The 25,391-nt window shown below is 42.9% G+C and overlaps 2 protein-coding genes and 1 non-coding gene across 5 annotated transcripts in view; 2 read left to right on the top strand and 1 right to left on the bottom strand.

Moving 5' to 3' along the window:
- Positions 1 to 4,533, bottom strand: part of TRMT2A (tRNA methyltransferase 2 homolog A) — a 34,500-nt gene extending 29,967 nt beyond the window's left edge. Inside the window, exon 1 of one of the 2 annotated variants that reach the window (XM_040347841.1) lies at positions 4,408 to 4,533. In XM_040347841.1, coding sequence (XP_040203775.1) covers positions 4,408 to 4,435 — 28 coding nt within the window. In that variant the 5' untranslated portion in view covers positions 4,436 to 4,533. The remainder of the gene's footprint in view (positions 1 to 4,407) is intronic. The other variant, XM_040347844.1, reaches the window with a different exon arrangement.
- A 192-nt stretch (positions 4,534 to 4,725) lies between these two features.
- Positions 4,726 to 22,323, top strand: RANBP1 (RAN binding protein 1). 2 transcript variants are annotated; one of them, XM_040347850.1, is made up of 6 exons: positions 4,726 to 4,892; positions 15,255 to 15,391; positions 16,188 to 16,345; positions 17,379 to 17,507; positions 20,039 to 20,104; positions 21,744 to 22,323. In XM_040347850.1, the coding sequence occupies exons 1-6, from the start codon at positions 4,878 to 4,880 to the stop codon at positions 21,872 to 21,874; spliced, it is 636 nt and encodes a 211-aa protein (XP_040203784.1). In that variant the 5' UTR covers positions 4,726 to 4,877; the 3' UTR covers positions 21,875 to 22,323. The 2 variants fall into 2 exon arrangements, with proteins under 2 accessions (XP_040203784.1, XP_040203788.1); XM_040347854.1 differs by having other exon boundaries at positions 4,728 to 4,892; positions 21,747 to 22,323.
- Positions 20,139 to 20,269, top strand: LOC120925426. Its single transcript, XR_005746699.1, has one exon. It is a non-coding gene; the product is annotated as a small nucleolar RNA SNORA77 (small nucleolar RNA).
- Positions 22,324 to 25,391: the final 3,068 nt, after the last annotated feature.

The raw sequence follows: 25,391 nt of genomic DNA, 5'->3' as shown, positions 1-25,391 counted from the left end.
TTGTGTTGGATTCTGGGAAAATCAGTGAGCCAATCAAAAAAGCAGGAATTCAATTTCTGGGGGGTGTTCCGTACACCAGTGCCATATTTCATAAAATTTTACAAATATTACAGCACTGCAAATTGAAAAGGAAAGATCTTTTTCTAAAACATTCAATTACAATATGGCTTGTGTAGCAGTTGCAAATTCATTGTTTTTTTTTCCATTTTCTCGTTGGAAAGAAGGTGGGTTCTTTTTAACCACTTGCTGCCCAAGCCAATTCTGAGACTTTTCACATACATGTAAAAATCTGTATTTTTTTTAAAACAGATAAATTACTTAGAACACCCAAACCTTATATGTTTCCGAGACCTTTTTCACACTGGGGCGTTTTTTTAAGAGATTTGCCGTTAAAAAAAGCGCCTCAATGGGAAGGGGCATTTTTCAGACACTTTAGGACCCTTTCACACTGGGGCGGGAGGTGCGATGGTGGTAAAGCGACACTATTTTTAGCGGTGATTTACCGCTAATTTTGCGCCATTATTCGGCTGCTAGCGGGCGGTTTTACCCCCGCTAGCACCCGAGAAACAGTTAAAACCGCCTGCAATGCGTCTCTGCAGAGGCACATTGCCGGTGGTATAGCCGCGCTGTCCCATTGATGTCAATGGGTGGGAGTGGTGTACACACCGCTCTTTCACTGCTCCAAAGATGTGGCTAGCAGGACTATTTTTCCCCATCCTGCTAGTGCACTGCTCCAGTGTGAAAGCCCTCGGGTTTTCACACTGGAGAAACAGAAGCAGCTGTTTAGGGTCGGTTTGCAGGCGCTATTTTTAGCGCCTGCAAACCGCTCCAGAGTGAAAGGGGGGTCCAAGTGTGAAAGCACTCTGGCTTTCACATTGGGATTGCAGATGCAGCTTCTTACAGGCGCTTTACAGGCACTCTAACGCTAAAGCACCTGAAAAAAGCCCAGTGTGAAATGGGTCTAAAAGAAAAAGGGGTGGAAGGAAAATGGCGGTTGTTGCATTTTTTTTTTTGTTTTTGTGTGTCAGGCGATATCTGCGCAGCAGTTTATCAAATGCGAAGTTTTAGGGAAAAATGAAATTAATTTTAGTGCACACAAACACAATACAATAGACATTTTCGTTTTGTAAAATATAAAAACATGATGTTAGGCGAAGTAAAAGGGTACCTAACACGTCACACTTTAAAATTTCACACACCCGGGGAATAGTGAAACTATGGTACCTAAAAATCTCCATGGGCGATGCTTTAAAAGCCTTTACAGGTTACCAATTTAAAGTTATACAGAAATTCTAGCACAAGAATTATTGCCCTCACTATGACGTTTGTGGCAATACGTGTGGTGCGAACACTGTTTACACATGCATGTGGGACCTAGGTATGATTTTGCATTTGTGCGTGAGCACAGAGACGCTTCGAATAAATGTTTTCCTTTTATTATTTAATTAATTTTTTACACTTTTTTTCCCTAGTAACTTTACTGCTATCACAAGGGATAATCAGCATCCCTTGTGATAGCTCTTTGATGATATGTACCGAGATCTCTTCTCTGCCCTTGAAAGCATCTGACCCAACCAAGGCCAGTTTTATCAGGTGCTTTACAAGCCAGTAATGGCTTCTAAACATTAAACTGAAATCAGGAAGTGACAAAATCTTTATTGCTTCTGGTTTCATACACCATAGACATATCAGGGAATGGAAGTTCACCCATCTCTATGGTGTGCCGACTCAACCACCCACATCAGTCCCAGGCTCCCTGGTGGAATGGAAGAGCCTTTTAAAAGGAATGGTGGGAGGGAAGGGCCACCCCCTGTAAAAGTGACCGGGTGGCTGTACAGCTGCTTGGATCACTTTTACATCATAAAGCTTCGCTTGACGTAAAAATAAAAAATAAAGATACAAGTATCATGGCTGCAGCTATGATTCTGGTAGAACCACTTAAACCCAATGATATACAGGTAGGCAAGGGTGGAAACCACCATCAACTTTTTTTTGCTGTCCTCTTGGGAAGATTTCCTTTGTCTTAAAATGAAAAAAGATGTTAGAATTACCTGCTCTGTGCAACGATGCACGATGCTGGTGGTCCCCTACCAGCCCTGTCTGCTCCTTATTTTTCTGAGTGCCCCCTCCACAAGCTGGATGCTAAGGGGGCACCTGAACAGGTGCGCTCCTGAGCAGGGCTGTGTGTGTCTGTAGACACGCACAGCACCAGCAAGCCACACCCCTCGCTCCCTCCACACAGGAGTTTGCCTATGGCTCCCGCTGCTCTCTGAGTCACCTGTGACTCCAGAAAGAGGACAGTTGGGCTGAAGCCAGTGCTGAATCAGAGAAAGGTGTCAGGGAAGTGTTTATAGGTGGGCGGGAGGGACAGTTAGTGTGGTATTTTTATATTAATGCAAAGAATGCGTTAAAAATAAAAAATATTTAGACTTTAGAACCACTTTAAAGTAAAGAAAACTCCCATCCAAGACAGTTGTCACCATTGGATGGTTTACTCTCATCCCTTATTCTGAGGACAATTCAAATGTGCACTTGGAAACTCTTGTGGATAACTAAGGAAAGGAAATAGAAGGAAAGCTGGAAAGTGACCTGGGGTGTGCATTGGTCACGAGGTCGGTATGCCTAAAAGGGGGCATACCCAACAAGTAATTAGAAATAAAGAAGAAGTGAAATAAAGGGAGTGGGTGGGATAACACAAGAAGAAATGCAGACAGAAAGGAGGATCAGGGGCTGGCCTTTTAAAAGCGAGACTCCTCCCACAAATTCAGGGAGGTCTGCATCCCACCTTCCTACATGTTGGCTTCCCCTAACTCTCTATGCTGGTGACAAAGGACAAACCGAGAGGTGAACATTCACAGGGAAGCCACAGACAGCAACAACTTTACAGGACTAACCCCTCACTACCTCAGACATGAAAGAAGCATATCCCTCTACAGCACAGGTGTCAAACACAAGGCCCGCGGGCCGAATCCGGCCCTCCAGGCCATTTCATGTGGCCCTCGCACCTCTCCTGCAGCTGCCGGAGAGCTCCAGCCCTCCTCCAGATCCTTACTTTCTGCTTTCAAGCAATGCATCCAGCTTCTTCCCAGCAGCAGCATAAGGTAAAGGGGGTGCATTGTAATGTATGGGGGAGTGGAGGACACTACTTCTGATGGTGGGATGGCTCTTGACATCTAATGTAAAGGCCCCTTTCACACGGACACGTTTTTTTCAACCTAAATCCTGCCTAAAAAAATCCTGAAGGCTTTCACACTGAAGTGGTGCGCTAGCAGGACCGCTCCAAAAGTCCTGCTAGCCACATCTTTGGAGCGGTGAAGGAGCGGGGTGTTTACCGCTCCTTCCCATTGAAAGCAAAGGGGAAACCGCGGTAATACCCCTCTGCAGGGGACACATTGCGGGCGGTATTAACCCTTTTTCGGCCGAATATCGCTGTAAAAGTGACGGTATGGCTGTGCTAAAAATAGCGCCGCTATACTGCCAACGCACCTCCTGCGCCCCAGGGGATGCGCTGGACATCTAATCTTACAGATACAATCGGTCCTTTTGAGGGCAATCATAATGCTGGTGCGGCCCACGATGAAATAGAGTTTGACATCCTTGCTCTACAGCATATACTTCTCTTAATTAAAAGCACTAAGTGTAATTTCTGCCTGCCGCTTGGTTCCTCTGCTATCAAGATGAATCACCTATGACAGGTTTTCCTGACACAAAGAGAAAAATGGTGACAGGGGGAGCTCCAGCTGATTGAAAACCTGAGCTCTGTTCCTGTGTGGAGAGGGGTGTGTCCTTTTTCTCCTATCAGCTGTCAGAGCTCTCCTCATTGAGCTTTGCAGAGTGTAACTTCAGCTCTCCACCTCCTTTTTTCTGACAGCTCAGACAAGCTTTATAAATTCAGCACTTTAAATAAAGATACAAAATCCAAATAAACAGGTACAACATATGTAGGAGGATTGGTTTCATGACTGTGTATCATCTGAGGCCAGTCACTTCACTGGGTATATAGAAGGGTTTACAATCGATTTAAAGGAAATGTGTATTTAGGGGAAGACAGCTGCCATTGCTGAACTTTCCTTCTCAAAATGCCAGTTGTTAGCTGCCATGCTGTATCAGCAGCTCCATCCAGGAACTTTGAGTTCACTGAGGTGCATGTGTGTTCACTGTGCTTCTAATACTACTGAAAGCAGAAGATCAATGTGATTTATAGGACTAGGAGGACCTCACAAATGGCAGTCTTTATACTCCCCTCAGCATGGACGTGAACGAGGAATAAACTCTGCTCGGTGCCTAGATATTTATCGTGAGTCATTTGACTAACATCTGTACGGCTGTAGACGCAACATGAAATAACAGCTGATATCAACAGCAATATAAATAACACAAATCAGAAGCTAATTTCCCTCCATTTACCTGCTCGCGCCCACACTCTGAGCAGCATGGAACCCTCACATGGAAGCAGCCATGTTAATGACGTCACCTAACGGGACACCGACGTGCGTAACCCCCCTAAGGCCGGAAGTTGTTTCACGACTGTTGGAAAACTATTCTTTTTAACTATGCCACTTTTCTGATAGTCGGAACACGAGGCGTTAATGTCATGTTTGTAACGTAACACGTGTTTTGAATAGAGACTGGCCTTTGCTGAACTACAGAACGGAGTAAACGAAAGGGCGGATGTGATGTCATTCTGCGGCACCAATGAAACTTATGGGGGGGCCCATCTTGGTAGCGCCTCTGACGGCGTGACGTTACGCAGGATATAGTACGTACGACATTTGCGGCAAGTGGGAGGGAGGAAAAACAGCGCGAATTCGCGGACCGAGCTCTACAACTGAGAAATCCCGAGCATTGCCGCGTAATCTGTCTCCATCCTCCGTCTGATGGCCGACACCAAGGTATACATCCACAAACGTCCTTCTTTCCCGCCCTCTGCTCCTTCAGAGCTCGGTATGAACAGGTAACGGAGTAAGGATGCGGCGCCGGCGGCGAGTGTAGGGCGGGGGCCTGAGATGTAGGTGAGAGCTATGCCGGCTCACCCCGTCACTGGGCCGAAAGCGTCAGGAGAGGGGTACGCAATGTGCTGACCACCTCGTGTAGACCCCCTATTTTTTTTGTTTGGTAGGGGCCAGTGTTCAGTGAACCTGAGTAAGGCTATCTGCTTTCCGGGATAAATCATGTAAGAAATGGGGGGGGGGGAGGCTTTTGCTGTGCGAGGCTGGTGCCTGGGGTGTGATAGGTGCGCCCATGTTCTTGGAGACTTCCCATTCTGGTAGCACGTGTTCCCTGATTTATCTCTTCTGCCCTGATTGGCACTGGTTCTTCTTATCACTAGGACTCCACCGGTTTCATTGTTTGTAGAGTTCATAGTATAGAATAATAATTGGCTTCTGTTTAGTGACTGCAGTGCTCCAACTAGGCCTGGTGTACCTCCTTTTTAGAAATGGAAACTTTAGGGATGTACCAAACCGAATATTGGGATGATTGGCTACAATGACCCATCAAGTGAATATTCTTGTGTAGATGTACACTCTGGGAGGGGGGTTACTAAAGCTCTTTTGTTCAACCAGTGGGCTGAATGAAAACAAAGTGATTTCTGAGTCCAGACAAATGCTGGGGAGTTGGGGGGTCCTCCCGCTGGGCTGTTTTCTGACAATGAACTCTCCATCCCCCCATTAGAATGCACTGATCAGTTTTGCGACGGCTGATTGAATTTCTAGTTTTCCAGAAAGACCGTGAAGCAGAGTTCAGCAATCAAGAGGGCTACACCCAGATTGAAATTTGGACAGTTCCTTTTGAATTGGTTGTATTTTGATACATAAATACCCAGCTTTTAAATCTGAAGCTGTTCTGCACAGTAATCCGTTTCTATTTTCATTATACTTGGCTCCAATAATGCGACATCTCTGCGCTTGCCCGGCTGCTAGCATCTTTGGGCTTTCAGGTCTCGATCGCTGACCGCTTCCAATTGCGCTGGAATTCAGTCAGATATAGCATTGCTGACTTTGTACAGTGAGCTGTTTGTTCGCTGCTCACTGGTACAGGTGCTGGATGGAAGAGGCCAGTGTTAATTTTGACATCAAAATTAGTTTTAGCCATAGTACTTTGACTAAAGTGCCCTTTTAGTTTTAGTATTTGTCACCTGAATTGTTTTAGTTGACTGAGGCCTCATTCACACTTAGGGCCGTCCGGGTCCGTCTGTCACGGACCTGAATGGCCGCTCCATGCATCGCTATGGAGCGTCGGATATCAGCGGAGACATGTTCGCTGACATCCGACCCGCTAAAAACAGACCTATGGGGGCCACGTCTCCATGCGGATCGGATCGGGTAAGATCTGATGAAAACGGACATGCTGTCCATTTTCATCAGATCGCTCCATAGGGAGACAGCGGTGCCTGACAAGCCCCTCCCAGCTCAGTGAGCAGAGAGGAGCTTGTCATCCGTCGGCTCCGCGGACTGATCTCCCGCTGAGCCGACGGGAGCAGGCGGACTCCGTAGCGACGGAGTCCGCCAAGTGTGAATGAGGCCTAAGTGCCAGTTCACACTAGTGCAATGCCAGACCTCACATTCGATTCATGCTGCATTGCAGATCACATGCCATGTCTGTGCGATGCAATTTTAGCCATTCAAACTAGTTGAAATAGCATCACGTTTGCACCAAAATGGTGCCAGATCTTTTTTTTTGGTCTGCACTGGAATCGGATCGCATGGGTGTTCACACCTATGTGATTCCTGCACCCGTTCGCACGGCAAACCGATCTTTACATTGACACCCCCAGTGGTTTGCAGATTTCAGTGTGAACCACTGTGTGATTCAGGAACTGGCACTGAATCTTGGGGTTGTGCTGGTGTGAACCGTGACAAAAAATCTCTCCCTGTCTCGGGGTTGACTAGAAATCTCTCCCTGTCTCGGGGTTGACTAGAAATCTCTCCCTGTCTCAGGGGTTGACTAGAAATCTCTCCCTGTCTCAGGGGTTGACTAGAAATCTCTCCCTGTCTCAGGGGTTGACTAGAAATCTCTCCCTGTCTCAGGGGTTGACTAGAAATCTCTCCCTGTCTCAGGGGTTGACTAGAAATCTCTCCCTGCCTCAGGGGTTGACTAGAAATCTCTCCCTGTCTCAGGGGTTGACTAGAAATCTCTCCCTGTCTCAGGGGTTGACTAGAAATCTCTCCCTGCCTCAGGGGTTGACTAGAAATCTCTCCCTGCCTCAGGGGTTGACTAGAAATCTCTCCCTGCCTCAGGGGTTGACTAGAAATCTCTCCCTGCCTCAGGGGTTGACTAGAAATCTCTCCCTGCCTCAGGGGTTGACTAGAAATCTCTCCCTGCCTCAGGGGTTGACTAGAAATCTCTCCCTGCCTCAGGGGTTGACTAGAAATCTCTCCCTGCCTCAGGGGTTGACTAGAAATCTCTCCCTGCCTCAGGGGTTGACTAGAAATCTCTCCCTGCCTCAGGGGTTGACTAGAAATCTCTCCCTGCCTCAATTAAATTGTAATGCATTATTAAAGCATTGCTTTTGAATTTTCAAATGCATTATATATTTCTGGAGTCAAAATCTAATATGTAGTGGTGATGGGGAAGTAAATGGGATTGAGGGCAGGGCAGAGAACTGGTTTGTAGAGGCTGTTAAATTACACAGCACTAAGCACTGCTACCTTGCTGGGAGGGAAAAGGGCCCATTGTTCCAGAACTCTCAGGCAGACAGGAGTCTGCATCTCTCAGCCAATATAGCGTGTCGTGGGCTGGGGCTTTAACAGACAGGCAGAGCGCTGAGGAAAGCAAAAGTTTAGGTAAATGTCCCTCCATCACTTTTTTTATTTTTTTTTATTTTTTTTAGTTGATGAAAATTTGAATATATTCATCTAGTTTGTCATTGAAAACATGCAGCGGGGCCTCGTGCACGCGCAGTTGATTTCCGGCGTGAAGCCATAAGGCTACACTGCCGGGTTCCCTTACCTGCAATGGTGGCAGCAGCGGAAGGAAACACAGCTGCAGTATGTGTAGCTGCTGGCCTTTTTTTTTCTTTTTTTTTTTTTGGGCAGACTGCTTTAAAAAATGGAAGCTTAGAAGGTGGTTGCAATGCACAGGTGCTCCAGATTCTGGCTGCTTCGTTCTTGGTCAATTCCCCCACATACAAATTGCATGTTTTTTTTCCCGCAAGGAGTTTGAGAAACCTGACCGTTTGTTATTAATGGCAACAGTGTGCACAGGGTTTTACAAAAAAAACTAAAAGCTAGTTTGGTTGCAATGCAATAACCGGGTTTGGAGGGCCCTGCTCATGAGAGCTTTCAACCTAAAAGAAGACAAGTTATACAAATAGTAATAACTGTGAGGGATGAGCTGATGGAGAAGATAAAAGGTCAGTATTTGGGTAGAAGTGGGATAAGCTGCCCTGAAGAGATGATTTTTTTTTTCAAGGATTGCCCAGAAGTGGACAAGGGTAGGAGATAGCCAGACAGAAGGGGGTAGGGGGTGAACATGGGATAAGGTGACAATGAGCTGGAGAGCAAGAGGTCTTGGGAGTTTGGAGGAACGAATGGGATTGTTTGGGTAATATTTAGAGACCAGGTTGGTGATGTAGCACAGGGAAGAGTCCAGTAGTTAGGATTTAGATTAGATTTTTTTTGTGTGGATGGAATCATCTGCCATTAAGATGGCCACTGCCAGAAATGCTAGTGGGTGTTTTTTTTTTAAAGTGATTTCTCCGAAAAATAAAGCATGGCGGGGATGGGTGAGTTTGCTTTAAATTTTAAAAATTAATTGGCATTTTTGGTTTGTGTGTTCAGATGCAGCGTAGTTTGCTTTACACCCAATACTGGATTTGTACATGTCTGGGCACTCATTGAGCACTGAAGCCAACTAATGGGCATCATTTTGTTCATTTAGCAAAGGACCATTTACGGTGTTAAGTCTGAATTTTTTTCCGTCAAACATTCCACCACTGTGCAGTTTGTTTTGCACAGAGTGGCCCCAATCCAGCTGTTCTGGGGTCCCATGGCTGCTCTCGCGGCTTCTCCTTGCATTAGATCACACCCTCTGGGAAGCTCTCTCCTGAGGGGGTTACCTTGCGGGCGTGCTCCTGTGTCATGTAGGACTCGGCCCCGTCATCGTTGTTTTTGATTGACAGCAGTGGCTGCATCGATCTATCCAATGAAGAGCTGAGAACCCGTAAAAAGCAACGTGGGATCGCGCCCACAGAAATTCGGGGCTCAAGTAAGTAAAACGGGGGGCCGGACACTGCAAGGTGTTTTTTCACTTTAATGCATTAAGGTGAAAAAACACGTAGGTTTGCAACCCCTTTCATTTTGTGGACTATTGTAGTGGAAGAAACAATGTGAACTTGTGGAAATAGAATATTATAAATATATATAGCATATATTGTAGGAACATGTTCGGCTTTTCTTTCTCCTGTTAATGCAGTTGACTTGAGTGAGGTCATCCACTTGCTTAGCAATGTTTGAACGTCTTGATTATTTTACCATGGTCCCTGGATGGATGTGATTTATTTAAATGGCACATCCTTTAAGGCCTGGTTCACACTGGTGCGATTTGAGATGTCAAATCGCATCTCAAATCGGCAGCATTTGCCGGCAATGGCACTGTCCTAATCGGTGTGACGCCTCATCTGCGGCGCTGCACCGGTTTCAAAAAGTAGTTCCTGTGAAATCATGCAAGCTCAGCTGAACTTGCGCGGCTTCACTCCCGCAGCCCAGTGTGAACCTGGGCTTAAAGCGGAGGTTCACCCTCAAAATTAACTTTTTCGCTAACCTATCTCCAGCCTTAATAAAGGCTTGTAGCGTTGTCACTTTTTTTTTTTTTTTAATGTGTACACTTGCCTGTATTCAGCCGCACTTCCGGGTCTTCTTCCTTGCGGGGAGTGGGCGTGTTGCTACTTTTCCCCGACGGGGAGCTCTGCGCAATGTCTCCTGGGAGTGAGTGTTGATCCTCCCAGGAGATGATTGACGTGCGGGTAAAGCGCGTCATCGCCTTCCGAAAAAATCCGACGGGGACTCGGCTCTTTACGGAGCTATACGGCACCTGCGCCTGCCGTGTAGAGCTGACTGCGCAGGCGCCGTAAAGTGCAGAGTCCCCCTCGGACATTTTAGGAAGGCGATGACACGCTTTACCCAAATGTCAATCATCTAAGGAACGCCTACTCCCCGGCAAGGCGAGAACCCGGAAGCACCATGAAAATAGCATAAAACCGTAAGTACAGCGGTACAAAAAAAAATCCAGCATACTGTAGATTTAAGCAGTATGCTGGATGTAACGTTCTATTGTAGTTTTAGGGTGAACCCCCGCTTTAAAGGCAGTTTGTGTCTTTAATGCACATTCTCTGAGCTAAAATTTTGCATTTCTTTTAAGTAAGCATATGTAACTTGTCATTAAAAATGCTGTTATTAAAAGAAAAAGTACAGTTAAGTGTCTTTTTTTAAAAGGCTCCACACTTTAATGTTCTGCTAAATTGATTCAAATGCATAGAAAAAAGTTTTGCTGAATTTCACTGCTATTGTTTGTGGCTGACTGACAGTGCTGGTTCAGCACCATTCTATTTTTTTTTTTTTTTTCATTCTTGCAAATGAATGGGGATATGTGAGCTTGGATGTTCTAATCTACTGCTTTGCAGTCCTTCCCAAAAGGCAAAATGTTTCTTTGGGGCGTTGCACTTTTTTCGGCGTGTGTGTGTGTGTGTCTTGGAATCTAGGAGCCAGCTAAAAAAGTTAGGAGCCAGAAAACACACCCCGTCCCGACAAGAGCTTGCGCGCAGAAGCGAACACATACGTGAGCAGCGCCCGCATATGTAAACGGTGTTCAAAACCACACATGTGAGGTATCGCCGCAATTGGTGGAGCGAGAGCAATAATTCTAGCCCTAGACCTTCTCTGTAACTCAAAACATGCAACCTGTAGATTTATTTAAACGTCGCCTATGAAGATTTTAAAGGGTAAAAGTTTGTCGGCATTCCACGAGCGGACGCAATTTTGAAGCGTGACATGTTGGGTATGAATTTACTCAGCGTAACATTATCTTTCATAATATTAAAAAAAATGAAGATAACTTTACTGTCTTACTAAGTGTAATTTTTTCACAAAAAAGTGCGCTTGTAAGACCACTGCGCAAATACGGCGTGACAAAGTATTGCAACGATCGCCATTTTATTCTCTAGGGTGTTAGGATAAAAAATATATATAATGTTTGGGGGTTCCAATTAGAGGGAAGAAGATGGCAGTGAAAAATGACATTAGAATTGCTGTTTAACTTGTAAAACCAACGGCCACCACCAGATGGCGCCCGCTCACATCTGGTGGTAATAACTTGTAATACCAACGGCTCACCACCAGATGGCGCCACCTTCCAAGCAGGGCTGTGGAGTCGGGGGAAATTTTGGGTACCTGGAGTCGGCAAACAATACTCCGACTCCTACTAAATTTAGATTGGAATAAAAAAAAAAAAAAGCAAGTTTAAATGTCCCAATTCACAAAAAGTTATAATTAATGACTTCTCTACTGTAAGAATAAAGACCAATGCATGCAGTGCCTCACGTAACCGCAAAACGAACACGTTAAGTGACCGTGAATAAGCGCGCTTTTCATGTGCTTCACTATATGGCACGCAACGCACAATTAGGAGCGGCAATACTTATACTTTCCATAGTGTTGTGTTCTGCTGTTACAGGGAACGCATGTTAGAGAACCAGTAAATGTCCAAATAAAAAAATTCCAACAGGAGTTTTATAAAGCACTAAAAGAAGTTGAAAAGTATGATCGCTCATCAAAACTTACTGTTGAAGAAGCCATCCTTGTTTATCCAGAGATCGTTAGTGATGTGGCCAGAATAGTTACTGCAATGCCACCCACCCAAGTCAGTGTCGAAAGATTATTTTCAGCCCTAAAAATAATAAAGTCTGACTTAAGAGCCTCTATGAAAGAGGATCTGGCAGAGGCAATTCTCTTCCTTAGAACTCTACATTGAATTGATTTGCATTTGCTAAGCCTATAACTACATTTCAAGATTAATATAAACCATTTCTAGGTTTTACAGATTTTGTTTTTGGTTCATTATAGATAAGCTTTGTTTTTGTTCAAAAATACAAACCACATTATTTGGTTGTTTTAGAACTGGTAAAGATCCTGTTCCTGATGTTTATGCCTGCTGCTACTATCCAGCCACTTTGTTTTCATTGTGTTTGTCTTTTGCTTAAACTGTGCAATACAGTAGACTGTTGGCTTCCCAGCCAGTAGTCCTGTGGTAGGTTGCGTTTCTTTCCCTCAAGGAATGTATAAAATACATTCGCATATTAATACAGAGGAGTCGGAAGTACATAAAACTGAGGAGTCAGAACATTTATCTACCGACTCCACAGCCCTGCTTCCAAGCCAAGTCGCCAGGACACTATTTCTAGTCGCCATGGCGACCGGGATTTGTCGAGCTGTGTGTGTATATATATTAGGGGTGCTGAATATAATCGTTGCATCGAGATTCGGGGGCCCCCGATTCTGCATCGATGCATGTGACCCCAATAATCGATGTCGGGTGACGTCATCCCGACTTCTCCCGCCCCTCCTGGGAGAGCGCTCCGAGCGTGTGTTTTAAAATGCTCGTTTTGCAATACATGCTGCTATAATCCATTCAGGGGACACTGCTGCGTGTGCTTTTTAAAATATACTGTGTTTCATTCCTATATTTTTTGTATATTCCCCTTATGTGACTGCACGCTCTGGCCCGCCTCTTACCTTCCACGTCTCTCCTGACGTCAGCCCCAAACGCCTCTCTACTCATCTGATAGCTACAGTACAGACGGTGGGCGGGGCTGAGAACTCCCACTGATGTCGGGAAAGAGGAGAACGAGAGGCAAGAGGCGGGCTGTACAGCACAGAGTCACATGTGCGGAATATAGAGAGCATACACAGACAGAAATGCAGGTATGAGAAGCTGTATATATTTTAAAAAGTACACGCAGCAGTGGACATCTAATGGTTTAGAGCGGCATGTATTACAAAACGGGTATTCTTAGTTACAGCAGTATTCTTTCTCCTCCATGTGCTCTGTGTTGACATTTCCCTGGTCTCCTAATTTGCACATTCCATTGTGTTAACTCCTAGTGTGCTAGAATGTGTGAACTTGGGAATCAAGGGAAATTTCAACACACAGTACAGGGACCTTCACAGGGCTGTTTGCTGTGGATTATAATCTCTCCTGACCTCCCAGCACCACGTGTGTGTGTGTGTGTGTGTGTGTGTGTGTGTGTGTGTATATCTGTACCCCACCGGATTAGTGCACTACTTATAGCGGAGTTCCACCGTTTTTTAGTTTAATAAGTCAGCAGCTACAAAAAGTGTAAACTGACACTTACCTGTCCCTCAGTCCACAGAGCCCCGTACCTTTCCCCGCTCCTCTCCTCAATCCCGCCATATCTACTGTGGGCACCCGGCCATGATAGCTTATGGCTTCATGGCCAGGCGCGCACTGTGATCTGCCATTGGCCAGCCAATCTTCTGGGACCTGTGTCCCAGAGGATTGCTGGCAAGGAGGAGTCACCTAGGCAGCTGGGACAGAAAGTCCCATTAAAAAGAGGACACCCCTCCCCCCAAAAAATGGCAGGGGGTGAGGAGTGCTTAAAGCAGAAGTTCCACTTTTGGGTGGAACTCCACTTTAAGGGAATGAGGTTATTTTTATTTAAAAGCAAGAGTTCAGTAAAAAAAAAAAACTTTATTAAAAGTCAGCAGCTTCAAAAAACAGTGTATCTTCTGACTTTTAATAAAAGACACTCACCTGTCCCACAATCCAGCGACGTGGCCACCCGAACCCTCCATTCTGTCCATGGTGCTGGCAATACTAGTGTGGGCATCCGGCTGTGACAGCTTGCAGCTTCACAGCCAGGTGCGCATGTCTCACTGCGCTGTCCTGCATAGCTGGGCAATCTTCTGGGACCTGTGATGTGTCTCAGAAGATTGCAGGGATGAAGGGCCACCTAGGCGGCCCAAGCGGAAGTGAGAGCTCGTTGGTAATCTTGATGCATCGCGGAATCGAATCGTTGACCAGATAATCGTAATCGAATCGTGAGACCGGTGAAGATGCGCTCCCCTAATATGTGTGTGTGTGTGTGTGTGTATGTATGTGTGTGTGTGTGTGTATGTATATATATATATATATATATATATATATATATATATATATATATATATATATATATATATATATATATATATATATATATATATATATATATATATATATATATATATATATATATATATATATTATATTCTACACACACACAATTTTGAGTGTATACATCTTTAAAGTGCCTTTTGGGGGAAGAACACCACTTGAACATAAAGCAAGTAATGATATGCACACTTCACGTGACAGCAGTTGTTCCCTAAATAAGCCAGTCACCAAACCTGAGCTCTGAAGGGCCAGACTAAATTTTGTATAAATATCAACTTTCTGAAAGTTGATGCTTGCATTGGATCGTGTGTGAAAGAGGCAAGGCAATTTACACTTTTACAAAAAGTTGGGCTACGTACAGATTAGTACCAACATAGGCAGTCAAGTTAATGCCAGTCTATTTTCTATTACAGAATTGTAAACGTTTTACCATTGACTATGTATTTTGTTTAGGGCTGTGGGAATTAGATTAGTTCTTCGGTTATTCGTAAAAAAAATTAGATCGGTCAAAATTCTTTTGATCAATCGATACTAGTGGTGCAAGGGATCATAAATGATCCGTGGAGCTCCGCTGCTGCCTCGGCCATAGGAAAGGGCGCGGCTTTGGCCTGGCTCCCGGAGTGGTGGCCATCTTGGTCCACCCAGCGGCGGCCTAGGTTTGCCTAGAGCGGCACACTGATGTCATCACCCGGCCTCAACTGCTCGTGTTCGGCCGGCTTCTCTGGTAAGGCCAAGAAAGCACTAATCTTCCTATACAGTGGGGGGGGGGGGGGGGAGATGTCTGTGAACCATATTACAGTGGGGACTATATAAATATGGTGGTCTGAAAAATCTTTGCATTTTTATAATTGATTTTAAAACAAATTGATTAATCAAACACATTTAAATCAGCAACGGCCCTAATTTTGGCTCAATTTGATTTGAGATGTTTGGTCAGGGGCGGGTTTTATTCTGTTGCAATGCTACTTTAAATCAGCAGAGGGAGGAATTTATGAATGTAGCTAAAGATGTATAGTAAATTTGTTTCACCGCTGTGTGACAATTGACAAATATCCCAGTGTGTTTGAAATATGTGCATTCTGTTTTAGGATAAACCGGAAGAGCCTGAACCCTCTGTAGAGAACCCAGATGAGGCCAATCACGATCCTCATTTTGAACCTATTGTTTCATTGCCTGAGCAGGAAATTAAAACGCTAGAAGAAGATGAAGCAGAAGTGTTTAAGATGTAAGTTTTTGTTTATACAGCTTTGATTAAGTTGTGTATAAAAAAAATTTTATTTTTTCATGGACAAGTGTCAATATTTAGACTGCCTGGATTATCGCATAACGGTGTTATTCGGTGGTAAAATATGAAGCAGAATTGGCCTAAATTTTTTTTTATATATATATATATATATATATATATATATATATATATATATATATATATATATATATATATATATATATATATATATATATTTTTTTTTTCTATCTAATCGCAAAACTTAAAATGCCAGTGGTGATCAAATGCCACCCAAAAAAAAACTGTGTGCAAAAATGGCATAAATTTTATTTGGGGTACAGCATCGCATGACCACACAATTGTCGGTCAAAGTAATGCAGTGCCGTGCAGTAAAAAATGGCCTTGTCATGAAGAGGGATTAATCTTTCGGAGGTCAATCGCATAAAGAATCCAGACCGTTCAGATTCTAACCCCCATACAAATTGAGACCCTTTTCACACAGGGTGCGACCTGTCATGTAAATTTGAAATGCCAAGACGCACCCTTTTTGTGCTTATGGAATCAATCAAATCGTTGTGACTTAACTTGCACTGATTTGAAAAAGGGTTCCTGCACTATTTTTGGTGATATTCATGTGCGACTTGCATTAACATCTGTGCATGAAAATGCACAGATGTTTGCAAATCTTACATTAAAATTAATTGCTTCTAATGTTCATCGATGTAAAGGCTATTTTCAAGTGCTTTTGTGGTATTCCCTTACATTTCCTAAGTCTTGTGTATATTGTTTTGAACAGGAGAGCAAAGCTTTTCAGATTTGCTTCTGAAAATGACCCACCTGAGTGGAAAGAACGGGGGACTGGTGATGTAAAACTTCTCAGACACAAAGAGAAGGGAACTATCCGTCTTTTGATGAGAAGAGATAAGACTTTAAAAATTTGTGCAAATCATTGCAGTAAGTAACTTATTTTCTTCTGTACTGTTACTATGTTGAAAAATGTAAGGACTGGGACAGGTTGCAAAAGATTTTAGTCACTAACCTGGGGTATGAGTTTTTCTACCTGCAGGCAGAGAAGTGCATAGTAGGAGTATAACATAACTATGGGCTTGCATATTCTTATTATCCCACACCGCCCCACAACCACCAGCCAGGGTGGTGGTGAAGAGGCCCTTGTCCCCATCAACACATGTTGAGGGTATGTGGCCTGGTATGGTTCCTGACCTGCTGGGCTGCATGCTCGGGTAAGGGTCTTGTATGGATTTTGGGGGACTCAATGCAGTTGTGTTTTTTTTTTTTTTGGGGGGGGGGGGGGGGTTTGCTTTTAAAATCCATGCCAGACCCAAAGATTTACGTTCTGTCAGTGGGAAAACCTGCTGAGTCATTGGTTGTTTAGGACATGCCTGCTCACATTGTAGAGCACATACGATTTACATTGGTCAGAGCCCAAGTCGCACAGTAAACTCGCAATTGCATGATTTTTAAGTCTCCAAGGGTGAATGGACACTAAAGCTAAACTCCAGGTTTTCCTTATTTATTTGGTCCAAGCAGTGATTTAAAGTGGGCTTTCATTGGACCGCTGCAGATTGACCTCCCTGTTGCCTGCTAAGACAACAGAGCTGGGCACCGTTCGTTAAACATAACATAAAGGCGTTGTAGATCCCTACAGCAAGTTCTAACGAGCGGGGCCCTATCCAGTACCTTTTCAATGGATATTGTGTGAGTCTACACTTTTTTTATTTATTTTTTCTGTTTGGGTATGGAAGGTTTTGTAAGAATTTAATGACCCTTATTCTCAAATTGCTTAATACACATAAGCGGTGCTATATCCCCTTGTGACAGCTGGGGGAAAAAAGGGGGGGGGTGGAGGAAATGCCTTTTCCTCACATCTGGTGATGAAGCCTGTTTTATAGAAATTTTGATTAGGCAGTTGTAATGAGCATTTGTCTTAAACCAATGCGGTGCCTAATAGTTGCTTTTGTCTTTACAGTTACACCTGCAATGGAGTTAAAGCCCAATGCTGGAAGTGACAGAGCCTGGGTCTGGAATACATATGCAGATTATGCGGATGAGGCACCGAAGCCTGAGCTGCTTGCTATTCGCTTTTTAAATGCAGAAAGTAAGTATTTTTGATCAATGTGAAACTTTAATTTTGGATTATGAGCATGGTTTTGGGACCTTTTGGGTATAAATAAGTGGTGTTTGACAATACTGCCCAGCTGAAACTGATACAAAACTGAAAAGCTGGGATTGCAGTTTGCTTATTTCTAGGAGCCTTCTGCCAAACAAAGTGACATCGTTTAAGTTTTAGCTTAATTTTATTCTTTAAACACTTTGAGACCAGAAGGAATCCCCCCCCCCCCCCCCCCCCCCCCCCCTTAACGACAAGCAATTTTTTTTTTTGTGTGATGCGGCACTGCGTCCCTTTAACTGACAATTGCGTGGTCGTGCAATGTTCTACCCAAACAAAATTGGTATTTGATCATCTCTGCGTTTTTTTTGCTATAAACAAAAAAAAATTTGTTTTGCTCCAATATCCCCAAAATAAAATAAAAAACTTCAGTTTAGGCCAATATGTATTTTACATATTCTTGGTAGAAAAGAATTGTAATAAGCGTATATTGGTTTGCGCGAAAGTTGTAGCTTGTACAAAATAGGGGCTAGGTTTGTGTGGGGGTGTTGCCCCACCACAAATGGAGCTTTCTTTTGGTGGTATTTGATCACCCACCTCTACGATTTTTTATTTTTTGCGCTATAATCAAAAAGCATAAATTTGGGGGGGGGGCAATATGTTACTTTTTGCTATAATCTCCCCCAAAATGTATACAATTTCTCAGTTTAGGCCGATATGTTTTCTACTTATTTTTAGTAAAAAAAAAAAAAACGCAATAAGCGTATATTTGGCATTTTTATTATCCTGACTGTGACATGGCGGACACTTTTGACACCATTTTGGGGCCATTTTCATATAGCATGGTGGACACTTTTGACACCATTTTGGGACCATGGTCATATAGCGATCAGTGCTATAAAAATGCACTGATTACTGTGTAAATTACACTGGCAGGAAAGGGGTTAAACACTAGGCAGCGAATAAGGGGTCAGTGTGTCCTAGGGAGTGATTCACTGTGGGGGGTTGGGCTATAAGTGACATGACGGGGAGCAGTAGGTCAGTGTCCTGTTGCTAGGCAGAACAGGGAAATGCCTTGTTAACATCGGCATCTCACCGTTCTGCTCCGTGAGACTATCATGGACATCGAGTCCATGGGACATGCAGGCGCACTCATCTTACCGGGACTGCAACATTGCGGCGGACAGGACACTTTTGGGGGGGGCAGTGATTTTTTTTTTTGCAGTGATCGGAGCTAAGAATAGCCACCACTGTATAAGTGACAGTGGGAAGGGGGGTTAACACTAGAGGGTGTCCTGGGGGGGGGTGTAGTAGACTGGCTGGGAGTACATACAGAGATCACTGTTTCTAATCACTAGGAATAGACGATTGCACTATACTCCCCTAACAGAATGCAGATTTGCTTTGTTTACATTACAGTGCACGGAACGACTTACGGGTACATAGTTTCATGCAATAGGGACGCCCTGCCACAGTATATATGTGGTGGGCGGTCCTTAAGCGGTTAAGCTGTGTTTGTAACATGTAAGCAGCAAATGTTTTAGGCCCCTTTTACACACGTTGTCAGTTTTTATTTTTTATTTATTTTTTAATCCGTACATTGACATCAATGCATCTCTATAGAAAAACTGTTGTAAATGGATGATCTAGCCTTTTATATCCGCATCAGTCATCCATTTTTTTGGAAACTGATGTTTTTCTTAAAAAAAAAAAAGATGTAAACTGACGAATGATGATTTTTTTTTTTTTTTTTTTTTTTTCTTTTCTTCTTCTTCCTACCATTTTGGCATTGGTAGTAGATGTGTAACAATAAAAAAAAGCACTGATGGGGAAAACTTGATCTGTTCTGACATGACTGAATTGATGAAATGAACGGTCCGCATGTGTGAAAGGGAAGCTCTACTTTGTGAATGAGAACATGTAACAAATATAAAGCTTAAGCATCATTTGTGCTACATTGGCTTCAGTGGTAGGCAGGTGAGACATTGGGGTCCAAATAGGTTCACTTTGTTTAGCTAGGCATGGATGTCTCAAAGTGTTATCACATATGGGATTGGCCACAGCTAATTGCATGGTACAGATGGGCTGTCATTGGCCATGTCTGTACCATGTAATCGCTGTGAAACGATCACAAAAATGTGGTGCAATTCCTGTCCAAATCGCATGTGTTTTACCACACTGCTCCTGTGAACACAAGCTTGTCATAGTGCCTTCAGCCTGGGTTTACACAGCAGCAGGGCAGGAATGGGACCACATTCCTGTTTAAATTGCATGCAATTCTTTGCAGTGCCATCTTGCAGAGTCAATTCATTTTGTACCGCAAAGGTATGTGTATTCGGTATCTGCGAGTACTTGACCAAAAGTATTGGTACTCGCCTGTAAAAACAAACTATTGGTTCATCCCTAGATTTAGTATTCGGTTCTTGCATTTATTTACATTTGGTGTTTTTTAAAGTCTGTTTTGATTTTGGCTTCAGTAAGATATTTTCCTAATGTAAAGTGCTTGCTTTTTATTTTAGATGCCCAGAAGTTCAAGGCAAAGTTTGATGAATGCAGAAATGAAGCAAAGGGCAAAGAAACAAAAGGTAAATTAAACAAACTACTTTTTTTTTTCTTACTGCAGACTTACTCTGTGCCTAACTGCAAACCTCCAGTAATGGCACTTTTTCAGTCTGCTATAGAAAAACCAGGATTGTATCTATATTGCTTTCTGTTTCAGGAAAGTTTTTTTATGATCTTGGGATACACTGTGGTTTAAAATGTCAAGTTTGTTTTTTGGCAACACTACATTTAGTTTTCAGTTTTATATTAAAGCACTGCTTGCTTTAGATAATTGAACACATTTTCTTCCTCTAAAGTGTGTGTCCGTCCCATTTTTCTTACTATTCCATTAGCGACTTTCAGACTGATCATTTTACTAGGAACTAGTGCGTTTTTTTTTTTTGTTTGTTTTTTTTTTTTTTTAGGTGAGAGAATTGTATGATTACTATGAGCCCTAAAATATATTGAGTAAAGGTGTGGACTCAATTAAGGCTCATTCTCTAGCTTGCACAGGAAGAATTATAGTTTGTGCAGGCTGCTGTCTCTTCTATGCAGGCAGTGGGAGTTGCCTTGAATTTTTGCAATGCAGCCGTTTACCTTTTTATTTGGGGCTTTCTTTTCTCCTTTCTATTACTCACCTTTGGTCTAGTGTTGCGGTGTAACCAGCCTCGCTGGAAATTTGTGGGGGGTGTGGGAAAGAAGGGCAGACTGAAGCACTCTAGGTTTCACGGCTTCAGAACCACAAACGTAAAGGTATATTTAGGTGACTGCTATCCACTTTTGGGGACAGTTTTAAACTACAGATTTATTCCATGTAGTAAACGAAAATTCCAGGTAGGCAATGGTGTACTTGACAGCTGTGTTCACCTTGCATTACATGGCAACATTCACATCTGCATTGTGCATACAGTGATTTTGGTCGCAATAGGCATTTATTTGAATGGCCAAAATCATCACAAGCTGTATACTCATATCCATATAAAAAACTGAAGATGGTTGTGTTACTACTTGACTGAGTACATGTGATGTCTGCCTTCCAGTGGAATAAATAGATTGCATAGGTGCTCTAATACCTCTCCACTCTACCCAAAACTAAAAGGGGGGGGGCGGGTTACATCTAGTTGCACTTTAAGTGAATTGCTGTGACTCGACATTGGCTGACAACCTGAACTTGTCACTGTTTTAGTAGGTTCTCTACTTTAATTGTGTACATCTTAAGAGCCAGTCTTTAGCCAGCATAAAGACTGGCTCTTAAGATGTATACACTGTGATGTGGATGATTACTTTTTTTCCAGACAATAACTGGTTTAAATCTGTTTGCTTTTTTTTTTTTTTTTTCCTTCTCTGACTATAAGTAAATATCTTAATGGTGTATTTATTGGACATGATGGATGAAAGGCTGTGTGCTATATTAGGACTGCTTCACACTGCCCTGCAGAGTTTTCCCATAGACTTCAAATTTGTCTCGCAGCATTAATGCGCTTTCAGAAAGCACACCAAAAAAATCCTGCATCCAACAAGCAAGCAGCAAACGGCAGGGCATAATTGAAGTGTATGGAAAAGCACCGCTAACCCTGCACAAAAGCTGTGCTTTGCCCAAAGAGCAGCAGGGCAGTGTGAAGCTTCTCTGAATCGTTGTAAAGCGTTCTCCACATATCACTTAGTAACCTGATTTGTTTTCAGCAGACTCGACCAAAAATGATAGTACTGATAAAGTTGCAGAAAAACTAGAAGAACTTTCGGTAAAAGAAGACAAGGTGAAAGACCAAGAAGAAGAGGCCAAACAAGAAAAAACTGAAGAAGAGAAGCAATAAGTCCTCTAGAGCCTTGTACTTTTTATTTTTACAAGGGACTTTGTAACTAAGAAAAAAGAACTGAGTTCAAACATTCAGGTTGTTTTTTCTAAGCTTTTTGCCCTTCAGAAGTTTTCTTGAGAAACAAAAATCCATTCCCCAGTCATGCAAATGTACTGTGTTCACTTTCTTTTTCCATAGTGGAAACACTTATTTATAGTCATCCAAAGTAACAAGCCAGTTTGAAAAAAATGTAATAAAGTGTGGACTGGAATCTATAATGGTTACGCAAAATAATGCATCTCGGCCAGGGAAATGTATAGGTGTTGCCTTTTAATGATGAAAGGTATAATAGACTTAAGCATCACATTTCAGTTGGCGTGAATGGGATATATATATTTTTTCTTTTGTTGTGACCCAGGTAAGATTACGCTGTTTAATCAAATAAATTTGAGCTGAGAATTAACACATCTGTTGTGTTTCATAGCAATTTTTTCTGTTCTGTATTTTCTTTTCCACCTAATTATGGATACTTTAAATTCTGTAGTTCAAGGAATATTGTTACAGAAGAGTATAGAATTTCCATAATGCTATCGTGTCATGCCATACAGCAGTCTGTCTTGTCCATTGAGGAACGCATGAAGTCTTTAACCTTCAGATTATGTTGCTGCCTGCAAGGAGTTTGGATGCTGACAACTGTAGGCCAGCCGTCTCCTACCAACTACAAGCATCCCTTGTGTGTGTGTGTTTTTTTTTTTTTTTTTTTTTTTTTTTTTTTTTTTTAAATCGTCTCTATGTTGAGACTTGCTTCTTTTGCTGGTATTTTGTACTTTAAGATTATTCTCTGCTGGTTTTGGCTAGTCTTTCGGAATGTAGGCACAGTTGTCCTTTGCCTGGCTTTTGGAGTGCTATATCTGGGCATTGCAGGGATAGCCTGAAAGTGACCCATTGTCCATGAGTTTTGTGAGGGGCCCTTTCTATACTCTGTTCTGGCAAAAATTGGCTATGGAGCACTTTTCCGGGACCTTAGCCACTTGATTGTACTTCCACCACCCTTTTGCAGTCAAATTAAAAAACACATTGTGTTCTCTTTCATACAACAGACCTGAAAATAATAAAAAAATATATATTTATAGAATTTTTTTTTGTTTGTAACGGGATGCTTGGGAATCTGGGCAGATTCTATTGCTTTGGAAAGATGTCAATGTGGAGATATTAACATTTGTCTTGATCTTTAACTTTTTTGTTAGGACTGACCGCTCTGAAAATTTAAGTAATGATAGAATAAGACCGCATAGTACAGGCAGGGTTAATTATGGCAAACACAACTCCCCAGCCCCTAATAAACCTTGGCAAGGGAGGACTATGTAGAATTTTTTCAGAAAAGATAATTTTAAAAGTTTTAAAGTTGTGCTCTGAGAATGGGAGCGTGTAAGAAATAAAGTATTTATACTAATTTGGCTGCCAAAGTGGAAAAACACGTTACCTTTCATTTTTAACAAACTGCTTGGTCACCACAGATTAGCAGAACCTTACCAAGCTGGGTTGAGATGTAATGTTTCCAATTCCTGTGGCAGAATATTCACAAGTGTTCGCTGCTCTGAAACCATGAGCCCCCATATTGGATCTCGAAGCTCAGTTATTTCTTTTTCTAACCCAAAAATTCAGCAGACAGGTGTCCCCGTCCCCAAAGATTTAGCATTTTTCTAGCTTTTAGGGCCTCTAAACCAGTGGTTCTCAACCTCAGGCCTCAAGTACCCCCAATGGGCCATGTTTTGGGAAATTCCCTTAGATTAAATGGCTCTTATCAATAATACCATGTCATTTGATATTTTTAAAGCCGCTGTGCAAAGAAAGTAAAGGAAAACATGACCCATTTGGGTTACTTGAGGACTGAGGTTGAGAACCACTGCTCTAAACTACCAGTCTGCGGACCTGCCCTTTTGACTAACTTCTGTACCTTGGGTGTTTAACAATGTGCAGGCCCCAATATTGGCCGTCCTGTAGGATCTTGATTGTGTGGTACTTGGATGACGTCCTGTTGAGGGAACAGTCAGTACAAGCTGTCATTTAACTTTAAATTAATTGTCCTGATATTACAGCAGTTTGGGTAGATTCTGAACCTTCGCACTTTAGAAATGGTTGCTAAAACTGGCTCCTTATTTGAAGTTTCTGAGTTTGGTTCTGGACACCGCTCTAGCCAGAGTTTGTCACAACGGAGCCTTTAGACTCTCTAATCTCAATGTTATCTCTTCTGTTCAGGCATTGTGAAACTTTCCACTTCTGCATGGCAGTATTGGGTCTGATGGTATCCTCCTTAAATTAAAGGCAGTGATTTTTATTTATTTTTTGCCCTGTTTTACTCCAGGCCTTGACCAGGCAATATGCGGTTGTTGTGGGGCAAGTCATTTGGGTCCCTGGACTGACTGTTTTTATTTGGCACCAAGCAGAGTTATGCCTGACTTGGCTCAGGGAAGTGTGTTCTTTCTGTCTTCTGCGGGATTCCCATCAGATGTTGAGCTGGGGAGGAGTTATGGGCAACCTGTTAATACAGGTGACTTGGTTGTGTAGGAGTTTCCATATTCTGATAAATATGCTGAGCTTCAGGCTGTCTTTGCAGTGTTGGACCCTTCTGTTGGAAGGTCGCCTGGATTCACTCAGACAACTCCATTAGAGTGGCTTAGATCAGCCATAAAAGGCGTCAGAGAAGTTGTGCTACAGCAAGAGGGGTAGATCAGATCTGATCCTGAGCAGAATATCTTTCCAACCCTGTGTGCCATGTACAGCCTAGACAGAAAATTATCAGACTCTCAGCACCTGGACCCATGCGAGTGGTCCCTACACCCAGCGGTATTACAGGACATGTTACAGGTTGGAACATTGCATGTGGACCTCCCAGGTTCAACTTGCTGGAAAGGTTTGTCTCCAGGTACAGAACTTCTGAAGCGGTAGATTCCCTGGTGGCTGTGTTGAATCAAGATGCTTTAAGGTTGCTGGCTTTAAAGGCATGGTTGTTGAAGCCCAGGCTCTGTGACAGCCGCATCTCCCAATCTGATTTCTATGATGCTGGGAAGGCTACTTTCATAAGATCTGTCATCAGACTTGGAAGACATGCTTTGCTTGGTGTGGGTCTTGGGGCTTCAACCCTAGAAGATCCTCCATGGGACAATTCATCTTCCTGTAGCAGGGTCTGTACCAGCTTTTGGTTAACAGCCCTGTTGAGGGCCATATTTCTGCCCTTTCTATCCTGTTTAGAAGCAATTGGCTCTTTAAAACTTTTTTGTGCAGGCGGTCCAAGTAGCTCCTGAAAGTAACACTTTCAGCCCAATAGTTTCCTTTCAATCCTGCTGCTAGTATAGTTTTTTTTTTCCTTGATGCCAGCTTGTGATATAATATCCCGCAGGTGACTCTGAACTGCAGGCAGTTTTTTATTTATATTTTTTGGCCTTAGTATTTGTTTGCATTGGCCACTCCTCAGTTTGTCTATTTTTAGACATCCCAAAATTTTGAGCTGAACTCCAGGAATTCAGCTACTTTG

The sequence above is a fragment of the Rana temporaria genome, chromosome 1 (genome assembly GCF_905171775.1).
Source record: "Rana temporaria chromosome 1, aRanTem1.1, whole genome shotgun sequence".
Taxonomy (NCBI): Eukaryota; Metazoa; Chordata; class Amphibia; order Anura; family Ranidae; genus Rana; species Rana temporaria.
This window is presented reverse-complemented; position numbering and strand designations above follow the sequence as displayed.

Bases quoted from the DNA above. Each gene is read 5' to 3' on its own strand.
- RANBP1 (XM_040347850.1), top strand. The intron at 15,392-16,187 runs GTAAGTTTTTGT...TGTTTTGAACAG, and splicing joins GAAGCAGAAGTGTTTAAGAT to GAGAGCAAAGCTTTTCAGAT. The intron at 20,105-21,743 runs GTAAATTAAACA...ATTTGTTTTCAG, and splicing joins AAAGGGCAAAGAAACAAAAG to CAGACTCGACCAAAAATGAT.